We start from the raw sequence: 23,487 nt of genomic DNA on the forward strand, positions 1-23,487 counted from the left end.
CAACTTACGGATGGAATCTTCCAAGTTCTTGAGTTCCGCTTTAAGTTGGTTTCCACTTGGGAAGCAGAACGGTTCTGGTCCAGTTAGTGGAGTGTTGTCTCCTTTTCTGCCTATATCATTTGCTTTCTCGTTACTTTCTATCTCTTAGTAAGCTGGCACACAGAGTAGGAGGGCTTTGTTTTCTTTGCCTAATTTGTTTGCCTTCTCTAGGCATTCTTTAAACAACTTCGAATTGATTGATACTTGAGTTGATCGCTTTTAACGCTGCTTGACTACCAGATAATATGGCTGTTTCTTGTTTCCGATAGTTCCTATCTAAGATAAGTTGTACGCATCTTTCAATAGCGTCTGTAGGGAGCGATTTCTGCTTGTATGATGCTAGGGGAGGTTCTGAGTATTTAGTTCTCGGACCAAACACTCCCATCCCTGTTCCTGCATTAGTTTTGGAATCAGTATACCACGTTATAGTATGGTCTTTTAACTGATGAGCAAACGTTTCTCTCTTCCAATTTTTTTTTATTGCTCAATACTACATTAAGGTGTTTCCGAAAGTTGTACATTCTTGGTATGTGACAGTTGGAGGACTAGTATTTACTTTTTGGGAGTGTTTTAAACCCCTGAGCTGACAATTCTCCCAGTACTGATTCCGTATATCTACCAATGACAATGTGCAGTGGTGTTAAGTCCAGAATGACCTCCATTGCTGCTGTTGGGCAGGTTCTCATGATGCAGATGCATGCCAGTCTCTGGATATTTTGGTTAATATTTACTTTTGTATTTCTTTCTTTTGTCTTCCACTTCCCCCACTTCCACACCATCCCCCACTTCCACTTCCCCCATCGTTCTCTAAATACAACCGTCCCAAATGAGTTATTGGTATTCAATTTCATCAATTATAGAACTCTCTACACGCATCCAGGGTTTAATTTCTTCGTTCTTAATACCTTCCATTCATAAATTCAACATGATTTGTCTTATAGTATTCCTTTGGCTTGAATTTAACTTTATTTATGTGTCAATTGTGGAGTTGATTTCTATTTCATCCGTCCTATCTCTATTAACTGATATTTCCATAATTTACATGATTGATACATTATGAAGCTATTATCTCTCTCTTGTTATCAAGGTACAGATTTCCAACACTTTTTAGAGATTACCTACAATTTTTTAGAGATTTGGTTTTCTAAATATTTATTTTGAGTGGATATTGTGTAGATGCTTAAATTTGTACGAATACCTCCATATTTATAGGCCCAGAACCCTTCGGCGGCATTGCAAAAGTAGTCACGAGATTGACCACAGAATCGTGGGTGCCCAACATATTTCTAGAAAGGTGGAGAAATTCACTAGGGCAGAGACGGGCGAAAAAGTTCATAGTAGAACATTCGCCAGATTTCTTCACAGTTAAAGCTGTGGTAGGTCTATTAGCAGGGCATTGTAGGTTGAATAGACATCTAAAGCTAATGGGATTGACTAACGAAGTAATGTACAGGTTCTTTCAATCTGAAGAAAAAACGACTCATTTTATGTAGGTGCGACAGTATTGGTAAATGTGCGGTTCTTTGTACTAGCCAATGATAGGTGATTGACAGAGATCTAGATGGAGGGTTCACTCTCCATATTACTAGACTTTTTGAAAAGAATAGGACTGGAGAATGTAACCGAAGGATCCCAAGAAGACCAAAATAGATATCAAAAGGCCGCAGTGGATCACGCCGATATCCACCTCGAAGAATTTAATCTAATCTAAGTCGATATTTCATATTCGTCAACCAGTTCGGCAGGTTAACCAAGTCAGAATAGTTAAATGTTCACTTTTTTTGTTACTAAAATCAATTTACAGATATTATTGAAGGTAGAAGAGGATATTAAATTATATATCGGCCATATATCGATATTAACCTGCAAATGAATAAACTATGATATTTTATGCGTAGGGCCCAGTTCAATCGATAAAAACTAATACCATTTAAAACTTTGTTACCTGCATAAATAGTACACTGTAAAAAACTGGATATCCAAATGTTCATTTTGCTTTTATTTTTTATATGTTGGAAATTCTCATTTTTATCGAATCAGGTGGAATTCAGGAAGAATTTGTCATATGGGTATTCATTTATTTTTTTCTAGTTTCACAATAATGAAAAAACATATATCTTAGTGTTGAAATGAAAATCGATATAAGAGATACAAATGCCTGACCACATAATTAAGGCAATATTTTGTAGATATCTCAAAAATTATTTGGTTGGTTTAATGAAGACAGATGACCACTCTGACTTTTATATAAAATAGACGAAAAATCAGCAGGTTTTCTAGTAAAACTCCGTGATTTTGCTCTTTTATGCTTCTGTATAGCATTGATTAATATAAATCAAGGCGGATTCAGATAGTCAATCAGTGTAAGTAAATTAACAATTGCATTCAAATAATGAGGTTTCAAAAACACGGTTAAAAAAAATGAGTAAATGTGTATGATTTTTTCTCGTCTGCGTCTTCCTCAATGTCCAAGATCACATTATCTCAATGCAATTATTGGTTGACTTACACTAATTGACTTCTGAACCCTCCATATGTGAAACCAAGTATAAACTATAAAGTAATTTTTGTGAAAGCGTTTCGAAATTGACAGTTTTTGATATTTATTTGAGATTCGAAATGACATTCTTTTAGGCACTAGTATCTAAAAGTGACACTTGTTTAGGCGCTAGTGCCTAAAAGTAAAAAATGAAACGTTAGAAACAGTGAAAATATTTATTTATTATAAATCTTAAAGGTACAATTATTTAATTTATTAAAGTGAATACAAGAGGCATCCAACTTTTCGTCTCTAATAGAAATGCAAGTTGTAGGAGTCGAAATAAGTAAATTTCTTGTACTGGCAATGCTGGTAGCTTCTGCTTCTACGTGAAATGCTTTTATTTCTTATTTAGCGTCTCTTTCTGTGCCATGATTCTTTTTGCTATTTCGGTTTTCTGTTCAATTGAATTTTCAATGTAACCTTCAGCAACCGTGCTTGATCGCCAACCTCCATATCGCCCCTCTGAATCTGCCAGCATTGTTGCAGAGCTGCGCCGGAAACAATGACCAGTGTACTCAATGGCATTGGAGAGTCCAAGAAATTCCGCTATCTTTTTTGGCATATCCCCAATTGTTTTGATTCCAACTGCCAGGGTACAGCATTGATTTTTTCGATACGTCAGGAAAAATCGCTGATGTGTCACATTGAGTGGTCGAAGTTTTGCGTACTTACGAAATACATGTAAGAAATTGATACCATCTATTGGCCCCTCAGTAATCGTAAACACTCTTGGAATATAAATTTTTGTATTCGGAATCTTTACACTAATAAACGACTGACAATCTTTAATGGCATCTACGGTAAAAAACGTGATTTCTTCACTAAAATTACAGTTGAGGGTTGGAACCTTTGGTGTTACACAGCAAAATAAAAACACTAAAATCACCACAATACACCAAAACACTTTTACTTTTACACTGGACGCGCGTTTCGCTAACCATGTTAGCATCATCAGCAGATGATTATAAACTGATTCTTCACTCCTACATGCTTCAAATACTCCAACGATTAAGACAACTTTAGCTAACAGGAATTCTTTGTCATCGGCTTCTTTCATAAAGCGTTCTATTTCCAGTTTCATAAATGCTTTTGATTTCTTTGCCTGATATCCGGAAGTTTTCCTTTTTAAAAATGCAATAAGGTTTGTGAATTTGCTAATATCTACGTTTCTGTTCAGGTAAATTATGGTGTGGAGCATCGAATATTTACACCACAGAGTTGACGGCTTTAAGGTAGTGGATAACTTCAGGAAATAGGCTAGCAATACCGTTTCTGTGAAATTCTCAACATGTTTTTCTTTGACCCATGTTTCAAAGTTGTTGTAGGTGGTCTCGTATAAGTTTTTCGACTTCTTAGGCACTAACGTGGATAGCGCAGTTTCAGCAGCTTGTTGAATATCCAAAGACTCGTCATTATCACTCATTTTTTCACAAAACTTTGTAGGAAATACGGCGACGTTTGAACCTGACAGAATTTTGTCATTAAACAATGCATAAACAATGCCTTAGAAACCGATTACCAGAACATTTAAAAAAATGTTTAAAAATAAATAATAATAATAGCATGAACATCTCAATTTATCCGCTTTCACAAAAAATCTTGTATGAAATTCGTTGCGAAGAGAGTGTTTTAAGCACTCGTGGCATTGACAATTTTGCGTCCCGTGCTTAAAACACATTCATTTCGCAACTTATTACATAAATAGCTATTTTAGCTGTTCAATATAGTGTTACTATAATAATCACATTAAGTGATTATTAATTAATTAATAAGCCTTAAGGCTACAGAGTGCTTCGCAGAAAAATTTGTTCCGAATTAAAAAAAGATTTATGTTATTATTTAACTATTTTTTATCGTTGATTATTCACATAAGTGTTTCTTTCAATAAATTTTATTTAATGTCAAGTCGTTTTTAATTAGTATGTAAATTGCGGTAATTCAGATTTCTTTGGAGGCAACTTTAAATTTACGACATGTTTTAAACGGAGTTTAACCAACGACTGTTATAAATTTGCACCACTTATCAAGATCTGAATAACATACAAGTATGTCCAAAGAATGTGTTCTATTTTCTCCATACGTCCTTTTCACTTTGAAGATTTACACAATCAGATATTTTCTTTTGTTTTATTGGTTCTGTAAAGTTAGCAGTATACATAATATATCGTTTTTATGTAAGCTGACTTAAAAGTCATATTAGGATATAAAACGGAGTAATATCTATATAAAGCTTTTGCTTTAATGATAACATATTGGAAAGGTACCGATGTATACCGGGTGTGTCTTAAAAGTGGTTTAAATCCCCTAGAACTTTTTTTTATTTTTTCAGATAAAAAAAACATGATTTGGTATGTTAGTATATGACATACATTGGACTGATTGACATATTCAATTGTTTTCGGTCACTTCCTTTTTCACCGGAAATGACTACAACTTTTGATTTTTAAATAACACTCTCGGTATATTTTAACTTTATTCGATAGAAAATGACACTCTAAATAGAATGGCATATCATATGTCAACTTTTGACATTTTCACATGTGGTTTATTTAAAATTGTAACATGCGTTTCATAACTATAATTTGACTCGAAATACCAAGTGTGTGGTACAAAATTATTCGTAAAAAAACAAGCCACCTTTCGGTCAGGAGAAGACACTAAAACATTAAATGATCAAATCTATTTTTCCAAGGTTCCTTGATGAAAAATTAGTGTTTTTAACACAGCCATGGCACTCTAAATTGAAATTTAAAATACGATTTTTAGGCGACAATGTTAAAAGGGGACATATAATATCTCATTATATTCACAGTGTCATTTTTTATCGAATAAAGAAAGAAATATATAAAGTATAAGAAAAAAAATTCACAGTCCTTTACAAAGATGCAACCGGGGGGGCATTGAAAATGACGAATAAAAACGTAAAAATATGATCAGTGTTAATATGAGGGTATTACATACATATGTTTAAATAACGAACTTAACAAAAAACAACAGATTTAAAGATTCACTGAAAAAGTAATAGTGTTAACATTAAATAAAACATTATCAATAATAATTATGCGATCGCACCTATCCGTAAAACAAGCAAGTAAAAAAACCTCGAAAAAAACAAAATAACATACAAAACATCAGGTTAACATGATGACAGATCATGATCAATGACAGATAAAGAATTCTTACGGAAAGTTACACTTTACGATATAATTTTTTAACTGTTAAAGGCAAACCCCATTTAAACACAAAACTTTTTAATACCTACTACTGTATCAAAAAGACTTTTTTTTTAAATTACTAAATTCTTAGCCACGCTTCTGTTTTTCTTGGCTGTTGTGCGTCACGCCAGAGATTAACAGGCCCACGTTTGCACCACAAGGCGATGCTGCAGACCACTAGGTAAACCGGTCGTAGAAATTTATGTTATACAACTTGTAGTCAATCTACACAAATATTATCAAAAACTTTTTTCTTTTAAAATGTGTTCAGATATTGTAAAAAGTATAAGTAAAAATCGCAAAATTTAAATTTGATATGAGTTTCTTAGTTTTTAACTAATATAGTGGCGAATTACAAAAATTCCTTTTCAATGAAAATTAATGGGTTAAATAAAATAATTTAATAAATTACTAGCTTTTTCTCGCGACTACGTTCGCATTACACCTCGAATCGTTCATGCATTGATTTAAATGATTTTTTACTTCTTTATAAAGAGCTAGTGAGCATAGATGTTTTTTATTTTTCATCTTTTTTTATTTATTAAGAGCACTAATACTCTCTTTATAGGTTATTTTTTATTCTTTGAAGGATAATTGAGGAAGATATATTTCGTTATGATGTCACTAAATAAACCCTTGTATAAAATTTTATACTGTCTGCTTTATAATGTTATAGTATTGCATTTTCGTACAGCAAACTTTCATTCTCTATTCTACTCCCTAAGGGTATAAATTTCATAAATTCGCTTTACCTTTGTGCCAATTTTTATGTTTATAATCCAGAGGTCACCAAGTTTTATATAAATTTTTACTAACTTTACCCATTTGGTTGATAAATTTCAAAAACTTCTTCTAATTCTTTTTGTAGGATTTCATTCTTCTAGACCAAATAGTAAGAAATTTTCATACAACAAACTGTTCCGAGATAATTTTACTCTCTAAGAGGATAAATTTCCTAAAATCGCTTTGTGTAGCTTTTGTGTAGCTAATTCACTACGCTTTTGTGTAGCTAATTCACTAATGTCGTTTAAACGAACCTTTGTGCTAATATTTATGTATGCCGTAGCTGGCGGCATGAACTCACTCTAAAATATCTAAAAATGTAATATATAATCTAACTGACACACCACTGACAATGACAAATAATTTATTTCTGGAGGTATTGTGTGTAGGTGTCTTTCAGGTATTTGTTTTAGTATTTAGTCTTTATCTAAAAATGTAATATATAATCTAACTGACACACCACTGACAATGACAAATAATTTATTTCTGGAGGTATTGTGTGTAGGTGTCTTTCAGGTATTTGTTTTAGTATTTAGTCGTTTTACACAAAGAAATAGCCATTAAGCACTATAAAAATACTTCATAACAAATCTACACATATATACCTTTCATTTAAAAGAAGAATCATCAAATTGGTAAAGCGGTTTCGGCGGGATGGATGCAACAAAAAAACCCTTTGAGCTTTTTTTTATAGCTTTTATATATGTATGGATTAATTATTTTTCCAACATATTTTACTTTGCAAATTTTTATAAATATTCAGACTCGCCAATATCGTACTCCACCGTGTCCAGCCTGTTTAGCCAAACGTAGGCCGATTCCTCTTCGGCGGTGTCGTGACCCTGGCCGAAGGAAGAGTCTTGAAGAGGCTCATCCGCGCATAGGAATAAGTTGACTGCGTAGCGTATTGCGTATTAATCGATTCTGAAACTTTCTATCTCGTGTATAACATGTTACGCAAGTTTATTATTGTAATCTCGATTTTAATAGATAAATGTGTGAAATGCCACCTGAATATCTTCCGCCATGACATGTTTTTACTTTTTTGTTATGGTAAAGTGATTTGTATTAACTTTATTCAATAACGTATATTTTCCTCCATTTGTGATTAGCGAAAATTAAGTATAACATTTTAGGAAAAAGAAACACTGTAATATTTAAAAGAATAAGAAGAAATTAGTCTTATTTTGAAAGGAAAATATAGAAAAAACTCTTTCTATAGAAAAAGTCTTTATACTAACCAGAAATTCGGTGACATACGCGGTCTCACCGGAAACATTACTTATTACTTCGCATAACTTGAAGAATATCTACTTTTAATAATGAACACTTCAGAAATACACCAGTAAAAACATTTATTATTTGAGATTAAAACTCGAATTAAATTATAAATATTAGTTACCTATGTTGTTATAGCTTTTATAGGCCTTTTTAACGACTTAATAAGTTACCTAGCGAAAAAATCTGTGCGCGTACCTACCACTATTGTTACAGGTTAATTCGTTAAAGAAATATGTTACACAAGTTAAAAACGCTAAAATTTTAATGGTATTACTTGGCATTATTGGCCTTATAATGTAATTTGTTGGAATTATATCTTCTTTAAATATAATTAGACTTTTTAACGACTTTTAAGTTACCTAGGAAAAAATCTGTTCACGTACCTACCAGTATTGTTACAGGTTAATTCGTGAAACAAATGTGTTACATATTATTCGTGGTATTAGTGGTATTATATTGGAATCAGCTTGGCACTAGTGCGGCATTATATGAGAAATTTTGGTATTTAATTTGTATTTTTGGCATTACTTTGGCATTAGTATACAGACATTTGTCAGCGGTTTATTCCTTGTAGATAATCAAAAAGTTTTTTGATAAAATTTGCTTTTTATGTCAGATCATTTCTATGAAAAATTACATTAGATTTTTATTAAAGACGCTGAGTAATTAAAAGATTGACTAATAAAGCTTGTCCACTTTAAATAAGGGGTCACGAAATATCCTCCTTGGAGTGTTTGGGTTAAGGGGTGTATAATAAATTAATCGTTGTTTTATAATAAAAACGATAAAACATTTATTTGTGAGTAATATAATGCAATAGTTGGATATCTCTCCTTTATAATTAGGTGACTAAAAATACACTAAAATAATTAGAAAAAATTCTTGTACTTATTTAGTAATTACGTCAATATTAATTAATTGACTTTCTAGTCTATTTTATTTTATGTACTTTTTTATAAAAACTATAAAACATTTCTTATTTGTGAGATTAAAAAAACAAAACAATGCATTGGTTAAAATAAGTACATTCAATACATATGTATGTGTTATAACATAATATAGCCATTACTATTATACTATTATTATTAAAATAATATGTGTGTAACATATTTCTTTAACGAATTAACCTGTAACAGACATTTATATGCCCAGTATATTTTTGTTTAACAAACCAATCACCGTTATAGGAGGTATAGATGACCTACCGTTATAGGAGGTATAAGATGATTAATATATAATGTCAACTACTTATCGGATAACAAATTAATTACTACTGTCAGCTAGTTCAGCTACTGTCTAGGTAGAATATACCTAGAGTACCTACACCTACCTATGATGTAGGTAGATTAAAGCTTATTTTGACGTTACCTCTCACTTCGGTGTCACAAGCTGAATTTTTCAGGGATGGAAGTACAGTACATGATATGGGGACCCTTATTCCGAAAGTAGTACAAAATTAAACCGGGTAAAAGGGCACTATCATCAAAAATCGATATATTAATACCACCGTATAGAGAAAACAAATACTTATTTTTTGATCCAGTACACAATAAAGTCTTCGTAGGGAGTAATTTTTTATAATTATTTACAAAAAAAACATTTCTATTAGCGCTTATGACCAAAAAAAACTTAAAACATGAATAATCATTTCAATCATGCGAAAATTTGGTTTAAAAATAGATTTTTTTTAATATAACTTTCATTTAACGAAAAACGAAGGCCTAAATGAAAAAAAGAAACAATTTAAAAGTTTCGCTTAGGTCTTGACAAGGTATCAAAGCAAACCCCATATTTTTTGCTTTTAAACTAATAAAGATATATCAATATACAATTAACGATGTAATGGTTTTTGCGCGCGCTGGCCGACTGCCGCCGCTGCGCCAAGATTTCCTATACCCTTGTATATATGACGTCATGGTGTGGCAAATGTAGCATTTTAATTCAATTTGGGCTCCCTTATATAGGATAACAGAAACATTTTCAATGTTAAAAAGATACCAAGGATGCCATTTAAAAATCAAAAGTTGTAGTCATTTCCGGTGAAACAGGAAGTGAACCAAAAAAATTCAATCAATCCTTATGTCATTTCAGTATAAAAAATGTCTATACCTATGTATGTTAAATAATTATATACATTTATTAATTTCAGGTGGAATGGGTTCAACAACAACACGAAAAGAAGCGTAAGAAAAGAGATTACGTAGCGGATCCTTCTACGTCTCCTTTTAGTCAATTCTTTACCGGAATAGCCCCATCTTCCAGAGTTCACGGTCAGCCACATTATAGAGCCGCAGTTCCTGGCGTAGCCTTTCCGGATCCTCTCTTTAAAGAACAGTGGTACTTGGTAAGTGATAATAATTTTGAGCTATTTTTATTTAATGTGATATTGATATTAAAACATTCATTTGTCGTAAAATATAACTGGACCACTTTTCTAAAAAAGTATATTGATTTAATTTATGTACTATTAGTTCACTATATACTACAAATAAATAATATACTAGCAAATATATCTCGTGCAACCTCTACATGTTGTTAAGGATTCCGTGGGTCCTTTAATTCAAGCTAACGATTTAACTAGAAAACCTAAAACTTCGGTGCAAAATTTCATAGTTCTAAAACTATTTTAACATATTTTTGTACAAATTTTCATGCCTTAAAATTAGTAGGAATTAATTCATCCCTCTTAAGGATAAATTTCCAAAAATCGCTATTGAATACTCACTTTCATCAATGGAAAATTTCACACTTCTAGTGTAGATTTGAAAAAACTGTCATAGGAAATTTTTTAGTTACGCCGCTAAGAGACATCTGTGCAAAATTTCATATATTGGACACATTTTAATTTTTTATACCTATACAACATTACCCTTTATTTCACCCCCTTATGGTGCGAATTTCCAGAAATCGGTACTTAATATTCAATTACGTCACCTAAAAAACTTCTGTGCAAAATTTCATACTTCTAAAAGCGATTTTAACAAATTTTTGTCCAAACATTAACCCTAACCTAACCCCTAATTTTACCCTCCTAGGGTAAACATTTCCAAATATTGCTTATTAATCTTGTTATGAATACTCACTTTCATCCCTTAATGGCCCCTGTGCAAAATTTCATACACCTAGGACATATTTTTTTTTATACATTTCACTCCTAGTTTACTTATCTATGCATTTCCTAGTGCATCTATGCACCTCCCTTATACTATGCATTTCCTAAAATCGCTTCCTAATGTTCAGTTACGCCGCTTAAGAGACCTTAGTGCAAAATAGCATATTTCTAGAACATATTTTAATTGTTGTATATCTAGAATCCTCTCATTTAAACCCCCTTATGGTGCTAATTTTCAGAAATTGCTCCTTAGTGCTCAATTGCGTCATCTAAATAACCTCTGTGCAAAATTTCATACTTCTAGAATCTTCAATTTTTGTACAAACTTTAATTCTTAATTTTGTCCTTTTAGGTGATGCCATTTTCCTTAAGATTCCCCTTAGATACATTCTTTTTTTCAATGTTTATATTTATATATTACTAAATAAGCTATTCTTCATTCTGCTATACCGGATGTTTCTCAAAAGTGACTCACCCCTATAACTTTTTTATTTTTTAGATAAATAAACGAGATTTTGTAGGTTAGTATCTGACATAAATCAGGATTGATTGATATATTCAATTGTTTTCGGTCACTTGCTGTTTCACCGGAATGACTACAACTTTTGATTTTTAAATGGCACCGTCGCGTCGCACAGTGCATCGAACAATGCCCAAAAATAAAGAAAGCAAGTTTCAATTTCATCCAAAAAAAAGTGAGCAATCGATGATTTATAATACAACTGAAATGATAAAAAACATAAAAATCAAACCGGTTTTTGTTGCGGCTCATTTCTTATCACCCGCGAAACTATTGTTTTAAATCCGTGTCTCTTATCAAGCGTATTAATAATTTATCTTTGTGCGTGAAAGTGCGCTTAAAAAGTAGAAAGGTTTGCAATTAACCCCCTGAAAATTATGGAGGACATAGATCAAGGTGTGTGCTTTAAAACAATTTATTTGCTTTGGGTGCTGGCTTACTTGTATTTTTTTCCTACGCTTAACACAATGCCATCCTAAATCAATACAAATTTTTTGGTTATCTATTCTCAAATCAGATTTAAAAAAATCATGAAATATCATTTTGTAGTTTACGCGTTTTCTTGTCGCCTAATTACTTAGAATTAATATAATGTAGAGTTTGTCTGCTCCTACTTGCTCTTTACTTTTTTATAAACGGTTTTATCTGTTTTTTTTTGTTAAATCTAGTAATTCAATTTTCACCAACTTGTTGTCGACCGACTGATACAAAATTTGGTACACACCTTTAGTTTTGATGACAATTCAATTAGTTAGGTACCTATATGTATTCAGTATCTTCAAAATGGCCACCACCACAAAATGGCGTACTACATATTATTTTCAAACCCCATTATCCAGTAAAATTGTATGGCCGTATAGAGCATGAAAATAAAAAAAAATCCGGACAAGCTGATTTTTTCAGGGTTTGTCAGCGACTGTCTTCTGAGTGTAAAATTAGAAAAATCGGAAAATCACTTTTTAGTGCGGGGCGAAATAAACGAGTTAAAGGGGGGTTCAATTATGATGAATCACCCTGTACGTGGATTTTTTTGTCTTATTTATTTTTTTCTTAGGAAAGGGTGTTGTTTTATAACTTTAAAAATAAAATAATCTTTAGATTAATTTTTTCAAAAATGTTCACCAGATTTTCCTAAATTATTAGTTTAAAAACTTACCAATAGGACATTTTGAGTTAGTTTAGAATATTATATATTCTCTGAAAATATATCCTTTATGACTTTATATTAGATATTACATTTTATTTTATTTATTTTCAAAATTATGGAAATAAAAATATCTAGAATTTTCTGACCTTAATTTTGACCTCAAACTCTTGATCTACAACCTCAAAACTCTATGGGTACTAAATTTCAACAAAATCGGATGCATAGTAACAGCGCTGTGATTTTTGTCCCGTCATCCTATATAATCTATGCGCTGTGCGTCGCGTCGGTATTATTTTACTTTATTCGATTGTATATAACAAAAACATTTTTGAAAAAGTCAGAAGTTCACATATTATTTGGTATTCTATTCTTAATGTCGTTTTCTATGAAATGAAGTAAAAAAGTACTCAGGTGTCATTTAAAAATCAAAAAAAATAATTGAATACGTCAATTAAGCTTAATTTATGTCATATACCAAATCTAGAATTTTATCTGAAAAATTAAAAATTTGTAGGGGTGAGCAAATTTTGAGAAACATCCGGTATAATATCATAAATTTAACTAAAGAAACCTTAGACATGAATATGTCCAAATGATGAGACGAAATTCTAGAAAATATTTCCTTAAATATTTCACGCAGGATTACTGTCATAATTGGGCCACCATGTATAAAAATAAAGCGTGACACGGAGCTTAGCTTGAATATTCTTCTTATTAAGGGCTAACTTTTTCCGGCATGAAAAAAACACGGCGTGAAACGAGCATTGCTGATCTTTCTTTTCGTCTCAGATTACAAGAGGGGTCCTTTTTTGTATTATAATAAATGGCAAATTGCTGGGCGTTTTTTTTTCTCTTTTTACCGCCTTTTATTTAGGGGGCTAGTCGACACACAATTAAGATTTTTTTTGTTGTGGTTATGAAGATATTGTAAGGTTACAAAATGTAATAAGATGTTGTAACTTTGCTTATTCATAGTTAGGTATGACGTATGGTATAAAGAATAAAGAAATTGGAATTCAATATAAACAAAAGTTTCAAATTTATGTAATGAGAAAATAATGACTATGAATTTTGAATATAAAAAACTGTATTGACTACTCCTATTATATTAAATTCACAGTATGTAGGAGTTATCGGATTGCAATATCTAGTATTACCACAATTCAGTTAATACTAATTGGATGTAATAATTAATTAATATTATTAACGCTACAGATAGTAAGTGTAACAATGTCTTTGAATTATTAAGTCGAACTAGAATTATTAAGAAAATTGCTATTATCTAGATAATTTGGTTAAGTTATTACCCACTTTTTTAGTAAAGGATTAAATTAGAAAACAATAGGTGATATAGAGAATCCTATATTTCTTACATTACCGTTAATTTTTTTGTTTTAGTTTTATGGTTAATTTGGGGAGGGGGGTGGCAAATTTTATTACTATCCTGATTACAGCCCATTCTTAAGAAGTCTTCTGGCTTTTCATCATATGTATGAATATTTGGATACTTGAATGTTTAGAACCCCCAAGTTTATTATTTATATAAAGTTAATTAAAAATAATTATTTATATAAAATTAATTAGATTAGATTAAACTCTGTTCTGTTTCCCTTTCTTGAATTATAACGAGTTATAACTCATCATACAGTCTCAGGGCTTTGCGAAAAGCCTGTATCTGAGACAGCTCCACCAGAGGCCAGCTCTCAATCTCCGATATCAGCCGTACCAAATGTTATGGCACGGACAGTTGTCGTCTCGGCGCACTCAGTGATGAGGTGTTCTGGGATTTCCCCATTTTCCTCCCAGAATCTGCATTGGCCGTTATTTCTCAGCTTCAGTCTACTGAGGTGTTTGTTGAAGAGACAGTGTCCTGTTAGAAACTCCTTGACAATCCGAAAATTGTTCTTACTTAAATCAAGGAACATCTTTAATTTTTCTCGGTGGTAACTTCTGAGAAATGTTTTCGAGTAAGACCATTGGAGGATTCTCATTCCAGGTTACGGGTGTAGTCTTCTATATTCGTAAGTTCCGCTTTAAGTTGATTTCCATTTGAAAAACAGAACGATTCTGATCGAGTTAGCTCTTTTTCTAGCTATATCGTTTGCTTTTAATTACCTTCTATCTCTTGGTGGGCGGCAACCTAGAGAAGGAGGACTTTATTTTCTTTGCCTAATTTGGTCAGCTTCTCTAGGCATTTTTCGACTAACTTCGAATTGGTGGTTTCTGAGTTGATCGCTTTTAGTCCTGCTTGACTATCGGATAAGATGACTATTTGGGTACTTGCCTAGATATTCGCTTATCTTGTTTGGGCGGTTTTGAGCTCAATTGATATTTCGTTTAGGAAAAACGATAGAGGCTAGTGACGAGACTCATGGCATGTATATGAAGCATCTATATGGCATGTAGGTAACACGCGCAAACCAGCTAAACTGACCAGCAGGTACTAAATAAGCTGTGGTATTTATTTTTATAACATTTCCATTATATCGCTTTCAATGCATGTTTTACTACAAGAATATCTTTCACTAACAAGTAACAACATTTTTAATACAAATAAATCCACGGCATTAAAAAATCATTTGGTATGTTATTATTGATACTTACTTATTGATAATGAGTTTTAAATAAATTCAAATATTTTCAGTGTGGTAGATCTCTATAAAAGAAATATATTTTCCCTTTACCGTTTTTCAAATAAGTTCAAAATAGCCGACAAATTTAAAAAAAATGATATTTCGCTTACATTTTAGGAACTACTGAGTCTTTTCTATTTATTTTTGTACATTTAATCTACTACCTATGTTGCCATATTACGACGATATTATGTTTTTTAACTAAAAAATTAAAAAAATTATGAAAATTTTTTCGAAAAATTCCAAATTGTCGAAATTTTTTTTTGCGAAAAAAACATCATAGATGTGTTTCTGGGATCGAAATATACTATCCCTAAAATATTTGACACTAACTTAAGACTTACCCTGTATAATTTTTATTGTAACTTCTAACGTTTAAGTTCATCCTTAACTGTTCGAATATATCTAGTTTCATTTAAATTTGGGTAGAATTAATATTTAATAAATTAGACATTTACAAATATGTAAACGTTTGAGTAATATACATATCTAGATATTCCTATAAAATCTTACCACTCCATACGTCTTTACTGTAAAATTGTTCGTTTTTTTTTCTCTAAAGAATATAATACATTGAGATAACTGCGCCATTTCGTGAAGATTCTTCGCAATAACACGGATTATTTAAGAAAAATGCGAGGATGACAATGCTATTACAATTCTTAATGCGTTCGAAAATTGAACATAAAAATTGCGGAGATTTATTATTTTATTTTCTTCGTCTTCTTCTGTTGCAAAAGAATCGATAGGGACTGTAAAAAGGAAATTGGTGCTTTAGCGAAATCATCCGCGTGTCGTAAATTGATCGTGTAATTTGATTTTTGTGTGAGATTTTTCTATTCTTCTTCCAACAGATTTTCTAGATGTTTGAACCTTTTTCAATATGATAGTGGGTGTCATCGGTAATATATATTTTTATAATATTACTAAGGTAATCGAGGGTGTTTAGTGCTTCCATATTGAGTTTGTTTTCTTAGTTAGGGATATGGCCGTAATGCTCTTTTTAGCGGTTTCTGATTTGCTCTTCCTCTTTTAGAAGTTCACAAATTTGTGCAATGATTGGGCAGCTTACCTTCTTGGTTGGGCCGTATACTTCTTTGACAGCCTCGAAGAATTTACGATAGTCGTGATGAGTAGCATACACTTGAACCTGATTAGCGTTTTGTGACTACCAGTTATCCTTTAGTTGGCGCAGGTTTCTTCGAAGCGCGTTGTGTGCGCACAGCATTAAGATTCCTTTCCTATCTCCATCGCGGTATTTATTTCTCTCCACGCATAATTTTTTTATTATTTAATTTATAATATTGGTGTTGAGGGTCCCACAAAACGGGATAAGTCTCGTACAGTGTGATTCACTTTAGTACAGCTTTATGCGTCATCTTATCAGCCTTCCTTCATGGTTGGAGATGTTAAATGAAAAGAACAACTTATCATTAATTTTATATTTATCCTGTATGATCATCATCATTATCATTCTCAACTTATTCAACCTTTTCCAATTTTGGTGTAGCCTCCGTCATATATTTAGATATTCTCTTTATAGTTGGTCCCAATGGTTGTCTATTGTTGGCTATGCGGGCCCAAGTTATCTCTGCTAATTTCTTAATATCATGGTCCCATTTCAGATTCGGTCTTCTTCTAGCTGTCTTAATTCCTCGTGGGTACCATGCTTTAATTTTTGGGGTCCATCTGTTGTCCGTCCTTCTTGCCAGGTGTCCTGCCCATTGCCACTTGAGAGATTTCACTCTGTGGATGATATTTATTACCTGGCTTTTTGTCGTATCCACTCAATTATTTTACGGTCTCTCTTGATTATTCCCAGCATATTTCGTTCCATTGTGGACCTGCAGTTTTTTTATAATGTCCGTTTTCAGTGTCCAGGTTTAACATGCATAGGTCATGACTGGTAATACACATTAGTCGAATGTTTTCTTCTTTGGATAAAATGACATTCTAGATTTGAATATGATTGAGTTTCTTCCATAATAAATACTCCATGCTAACTTAATTCTTCGGTTGATTTCTGGTAGTAGAGATCCCGAGCTATGTATTAGTTGTCCCAGATATATGTATTCTTCTACCATTTCCAGTTTTGTGTTATAATGTGTATAACATAAATAACGGGTATAATAAAATTAATAAAAATACAGTATTATATTCAAAGATTAAGAATATTTTATACACTTAAAAAGGCTTATACTTAAACGCGTGTACACCATTAAACATGGAAGCTGTAAACCAACTTTTGGGCTCCTCTTTAACCAAAACACGTTTCTGTAGAGGTTTATTTTCGGGCTAAACTCCACCGCCGGTTGGGAAACTATTATGTACGTTGGATGGCCCCGTTTCGTGTTACCGACGCTTTTAATAAAGGTCAAGTTTCTTTTCTTCCTCTTTAGAGTCTATTTACTAACAAACTTAGTAAATATAGCAAGAAGGGAAATGAAAGTTTAGTTTTTATTGTTTTGGCAACTTTTCTTTTATGATTTTTTCTTCCTTTATTTACTTAACATATTTATAAACTCTTAGGTCGTTGTTATTTATTATATTACTGTTATACAGCGTATCCCAATATTCAGTGCACATAGAACTATGTATTTTTGGAATCAAAATAAATTTATGGGAGTCAATTTACCTCTACACAAAAGTGCTTCGTTTGTCTATTAGAAGACATCAAACTTTAAAAAAATAAACACATTTTTTAAGATATTTTAATAACTCGATATTATTTCTTAAAAATACCGAAGAAGAACAGAAGCAAACCTATCAAAGAATACATTATTTATTTGATATTTTTATTATAAAATTACTGAGATATTCTCAACCAGTGACATTTTATAGTTACTCGATTTAAACAATATGAAAACATAAATCAAATTAAAAGTATAAATAATTATCGAATGTAATACCACAAGATGTTTCGGGATTACCGAATAATACTTTTACCTGACACGAAATGCGTTACCTAAGGAGGGAGTAGTGTTGCCTATATCGCATTGAGTGCCAGGCAAAAGTATTAGGTAATAGGAAATAAAGTACATAAATATATCCTTCTTATCGCAAACATTTTGCCATTGTATTTAGAATTGACGGGATATTTTGTGGAACTGACAGAAATGACTTCTGAATTAATATTTCAGAAAATGACAATTACAATATGGCCACCAAGCGATAATCACTTAAATGATTATCACTTATTAATCACATCTTTCACATCTTTCAATATAGGAAAAATATTCATAAAGTTGTATAATCAATTTAAGATGCAATGACTGTTTATTTAATTTACAGTTTCATTTAGGATTTTGGACTAATACTATAATAGGTGATTACAGTTGGAGGCTGGAATCGTTGGTGTTAAAACAGCAAAAAAACACTAATTCACCACAATACACCAAAACACTTTAATTTTTAGACTGCATGTGCGTTTTGCTAACCATGTGCGCACCATCAGCAGATGATAAAAGATAAACAATTTTTATTTTTTATTATTTTTAATAAACTTTTAATTTTGAAAAAGATTATTAAAACTAGTTTTATCTCAATTTTTCTCAATCAAAAAAGATCTTCAATGAATCAAAATTAAAATTTTTATGTACTATAATGACTAATCTATACAGAAATGTAATGTATGAATATTTTATTTTCTATTGTGATGAAATTCGATAATGCTGTATATCAAAACAATAGTTTTATTGATATCCTAATAAATTAGCAAGTTAGAGGCCATACAAAGAAACCAAATATTGTTTTGTATTTCTTTTCTTTGTTCATTTGCAGATCTAGAACTCTTTGTATGTGAAAATGCTTTGAAAAGGAAAAAGACTGCATAAAGTAGAGCTGCGCATTGTGTCGTATCATTTTTAAAAGACGGTTTTTTGGTTTAAAAGGAAACCCTAATCAAGCGCACCGGCAACGTGAAGCATAAAAGCTATCCAAGTCTTTTTGTTTCTTGTTTTAATCGAAACGCATTTTAATGGAAATTTGTTTTTGAGGTAAATTTAGTTACTGGCTTGTGGTGATTGTATTCCGCACGTTCGTTGTTGTTGTTTTCTTTTCTCGATTTTTAATGAAGATTATATTTCTTTTTGTTTGTTAGGGAATATTGACAACAAGAAAAACTAAAACACAAATCTGAAAAATATTTAAACAGATATAAATGTAGTTTGAATTATTTCATGATAATATACAGGGTCCGGCAATAGTGCGTCGGGCATCTGTAGGTCCTAGAACAGAAAACTTGGGAATTTTGTGTAATTAATAAAGTGTAAACCTAAAGTATGTACGAGGATGTATTTCAGGAAAATATTTTAATTTCTATAGGATCGCTCAAAAAAGTGTGAGTGGATCGGGTTGAGTTTTTTTAAATGAAGCACCCTGTATATCATTGCATTTTTGGCTTCCTTTCAGATCACTTTACATAATCCTAAGAGATGAGTAAATATATTTTGATAGTTTCAGAGATATTCATAAATAAATAAAAATTATAAATTTTTCAGCCTTTCTTAAAAAAAATATTAATAATTCAAGAACTGTCCTGAAATCAAAACTATATTAGGTATTTACTTTAGATGGTCTGTACTTACTTTGTTATAATTATGGAAATCGTAAATCATACAGGATGTTCAAAATTCTACGCCAAACTTTCTAAAATATAAAATAATGTTTGTTCGTTTTTTTAAATGGAACACCCTGTATATTATTTTTTCAATAGATGAAGAATTAGAAAATGAACATTTTTTGTATTTAGAGTATTTTAAAATTTTTAACGGTTTCGCAGATATTCGCGGTTTTATATTTGATATGGCATTTTCCACAATAAATTTTTACCATTGAATGCGCCATATGAAATAATACTGCGTGTATCTGCAAAACTATTAAAAATTTTGAAATACTTTAAATACAAAAAATGTTCATTTTTTAACTCTCCATATAATAAAGAAATAATATACAGGGTATTCTATTTAAAAAACAAAGAAAAGATATTTTATATTTTAGAAAGTTTGGAGTAGAATATTGAACATCCTCTATGATTTACGATTACCATATTTATAGCAAAGTAAGAACAGACTATCTAAAGTAAATACCTAATATAGTTTTAATTTCAGAACAGTTCTTGCATTTTTAATAATTTTTTTAAGAAGGGTTGAAAAATATATATTTTTAATTTATTTTTTAATATCTCTGAGACTATCGAAATATATTTACTCATATTTTAGGATTATGTAAAGTGATCAGAAAGGAAGCTAAAAATGCAATAATACACAGGATGTTCCATTTAAAAAAAAATCATCCAGATCCACTCACACTTTTTTGAGCCACCCTATAGAAGTTAAAATATTTTCCTGAAATATACCTTGGTACACACTTTAGGTGTGCACTTAAACAAAACTTCCAAATTTTTTTATTCTAGGAGCTACAGATGCCCGACGCACTATTGTCGGACCCTGTATAAATGAAAGAATGAGAGCTAAAGAAATTATAGGGCATTAAAATTGAATAGTCCGGAAATTGTACTCATGACAATTAATTAGAGAAATTCTCTTCAAAAAAAAACTCAAGTGGGTATTTCGCCACTTGTACTGTATGAAAAACTACAAAATAAAATAGTTATTTTTTTAAACACTGCTGCGTTAATTCTACGGAGACCAATTTGTCCGCAGTGATTTACTAATAAACAAACTTGCCTAGACAAAAAATTATTAGCGTTTCGAGAAGTATATATTTTCCCGTCGTCGGAAGCTAAAGAAAACAAATAACAAAGAAAGAAACTAATTAACATATTTAAATACAACTATTCAAGAACACTTTAGCATTTTTCAACAGATAGATCTATAAAAACGGCCATCAGAACGTCAACGGTTTAGTAAATTACTGCTGACAAATTGGTCTCCGTTAGATTAACGCAGCAGTATTTACAAAAAATAACTGTTTTATTTTGCAGTTTTTCTTACAGTACAAGTGGCGAAATACCCAATTGATTTTTGAGGAGATTTCACCACAGAGATATAGATATTTTCTGGAATTTCTATATAAAATAAAGTCATAATACTCAACGCGTATACAGGGTTGTCTACCACATACGACACGGAGTATTGTAGCTAAACGATTAGATTTTTACAAATTGTAAGTTTTGGGTTCGTTGAAGGACTATTAGAGCTACAATTTAAAAATATTTTTACAAGATACAGAGTGTCCCAAATAAGTAAAAAATATTATACTTGTATTTTTTTAAATGGAACACCCTGTATATTATTCTATTTTTGGATTCTACGATTGAAATAAAGGTAAATTTGATTAAGGTTTATCACTCTTAAACCTTACCGTTTTTGAAATATTTTCAATTTTATGAAATTGCAGTAAAAATTTTAAGGCTTCATTTCTCCAAAGGTATCAAAGTTTTTAATACTAAATATTTACTGAAGATTATATATTGATCATATATTGTGTTGCAATAATAAAAATTTTACCACCTTATACTTCCAAAAATTCCTATTAAATAATTACTAGCTTTAAACAAGAGTGTCCAAAAATTTATATTAAATAATTACTAGCTTTAAACAGCAATAACTTGTTTAATTTAAATGGAATACCCTATATATTTTTCGTGAATCAGATGCACAATGTAACTGTCTATCAAATTGTATTATACTATTTTTTACCCATCTCTTCAAGTGTTCGTAGAAAATGCATTTTCTTTTAATTTAGACCTCATTTATCACTATACCTATGGAATATTGACATTTCAGATTTTTTTAAAGCAACATATATGTACAAAATGTATTGCAAGCCCATTGGTATACAAAAAAAACTATTTAAATCTTTGTGAAAGAGTATACCTATTAAATTAATTAAATTTATTAATTCATTAATTAAATATACTTACCACCATTATTTCCGACCAAAAATTAGTCAATTACATACTTTTAAATTGTTTTAATTAATAAAGTATTCTAAATAAATGTGAATTTGGCTCAGAAATCAATATAATAATAAGTTATGAAAATGAACGTCTCTGTTTTTATAACCAAGCATTCGTAAAAAAATGAAAAAAATAATATATATTTATAAAGTGTTACTTTCTACCACACTGTCTAATACACACACAAAATTCAGTTTTTTACTATTTGGAGTATTTATTATTAATCAATGTAAACAGTCAATTAATGTAGTTTGAATACTGGGATCATATTAATTGGTCCTTTTTAACAAACAATATTTAAACAGTTTTTTTTTATTTTTTAATGAAATAAGCGAACTATATCGACAATAGTAGTATCTGTACTCTTTGAAAATTTGTTACATCTTTAAAAATAATCAAAAATGTCAATATTTCATGGGTATAGTGATAAATGAGGTCTAAATTATAAGAAAATGCATTTTCTACGAAAACTTGAAGAAATGGGTAAAAAATGGTATAATACAATTTGATAGACAATTAAGTATCACAATTTTGACAAAATAATAATGCAGTTTATGTAGAATTTTATAAGGAACACAAAAATGGTAAAAGAAATAGGGGTTGCTATTTAAAATTTTAGGGGTAGGTGCCCTGGGGGTCAAAGGGTTGAAAGTAACACGACAACAAATTCCTCAACAATTGTCCCCCTTGATATGTAAATTGACGTATTTCTCGCCAAATTTTGATACTATCATCGGTAAAGCTAATATTAAATACTGTTCGTTTTCAAATTGTCACACTGTATACATTATGAATTAGACATTTAGACACTATGCTTATTATTTACTAGTGTTTACATAATATTGTGAAATAAATAATTTAGAAGTTTTTTATTTTTATATTTTACTTACTTACTGCCCAAGATCTGTATTTATAAACCAGGACTCTTTGGGATTAAGGACGCCTTTTTTAAATTACTTACAGCCATTACTCGCTGTCGAGTATTTGACACGCATCAGCAGATGGTTACGCAAGGCGTTTTCTTTCATGAGCTTTTCTGTGACTGAAAAGCCCCATACATGATGTTATCGTTCTACCGCAGTCCGGACATTCAAAAATCTCATTACTTTGTTGACTCTTTACTTTTTGGTTATTGTTGTTAACTGAGATTACATTTCTTCCCATTCATGGAAAATATCTTTGTACCCTGTGAGTTGTCCACCCGGTTTAGTTTTATATTTTATTCGCGAGTTCATGTATGAGTTTTCATGTATTAATTAGCTTATTTTGAATTATATTACTCATACAAAATTT

General features: G+C 31.0%; 1 protein-coding gene across 1 annotated transcript in view; it reads left to right on the forward strand.

The window, feature by feature from the left end:
• The window catches only part of LOC115881411 (furin-like protease 2), a 664,870-nt gene that overhangs the window by 394,479 nt on the left and 246,904 nt on the right, over positions 1–23,487 (forward strand). Inside the window, exon 2 of the mRNA XM_030898870.1 lies at positions 10,010–10,204. Coding sequence (XP_030754730.1) covers positions 10,010–10,204 — 195 coding nt within the window. The remainder of the gene's footprint in view (positions 1–10,009; positions 10,205–23,487) is intronic.

The sequence above is a fragment of the Sitophilus oryzae genome, unplaced genomic scaffold (assembly GCF_002938485.1).
Source record: "Sitophilus oryzae breed Bouriz unplaced genomic scaffold, Soryzae_2.0 scaffold_1718_pilon_pilon, whole genome shotgun sequence".
Taxonomy (NCBI): domain Eukaryota; kingdom Metazoa; phylum Arthropoda; class Insecta; order Coleoptera; family Curculionidae; genus Sitophilus; species Sitophilus oryzae.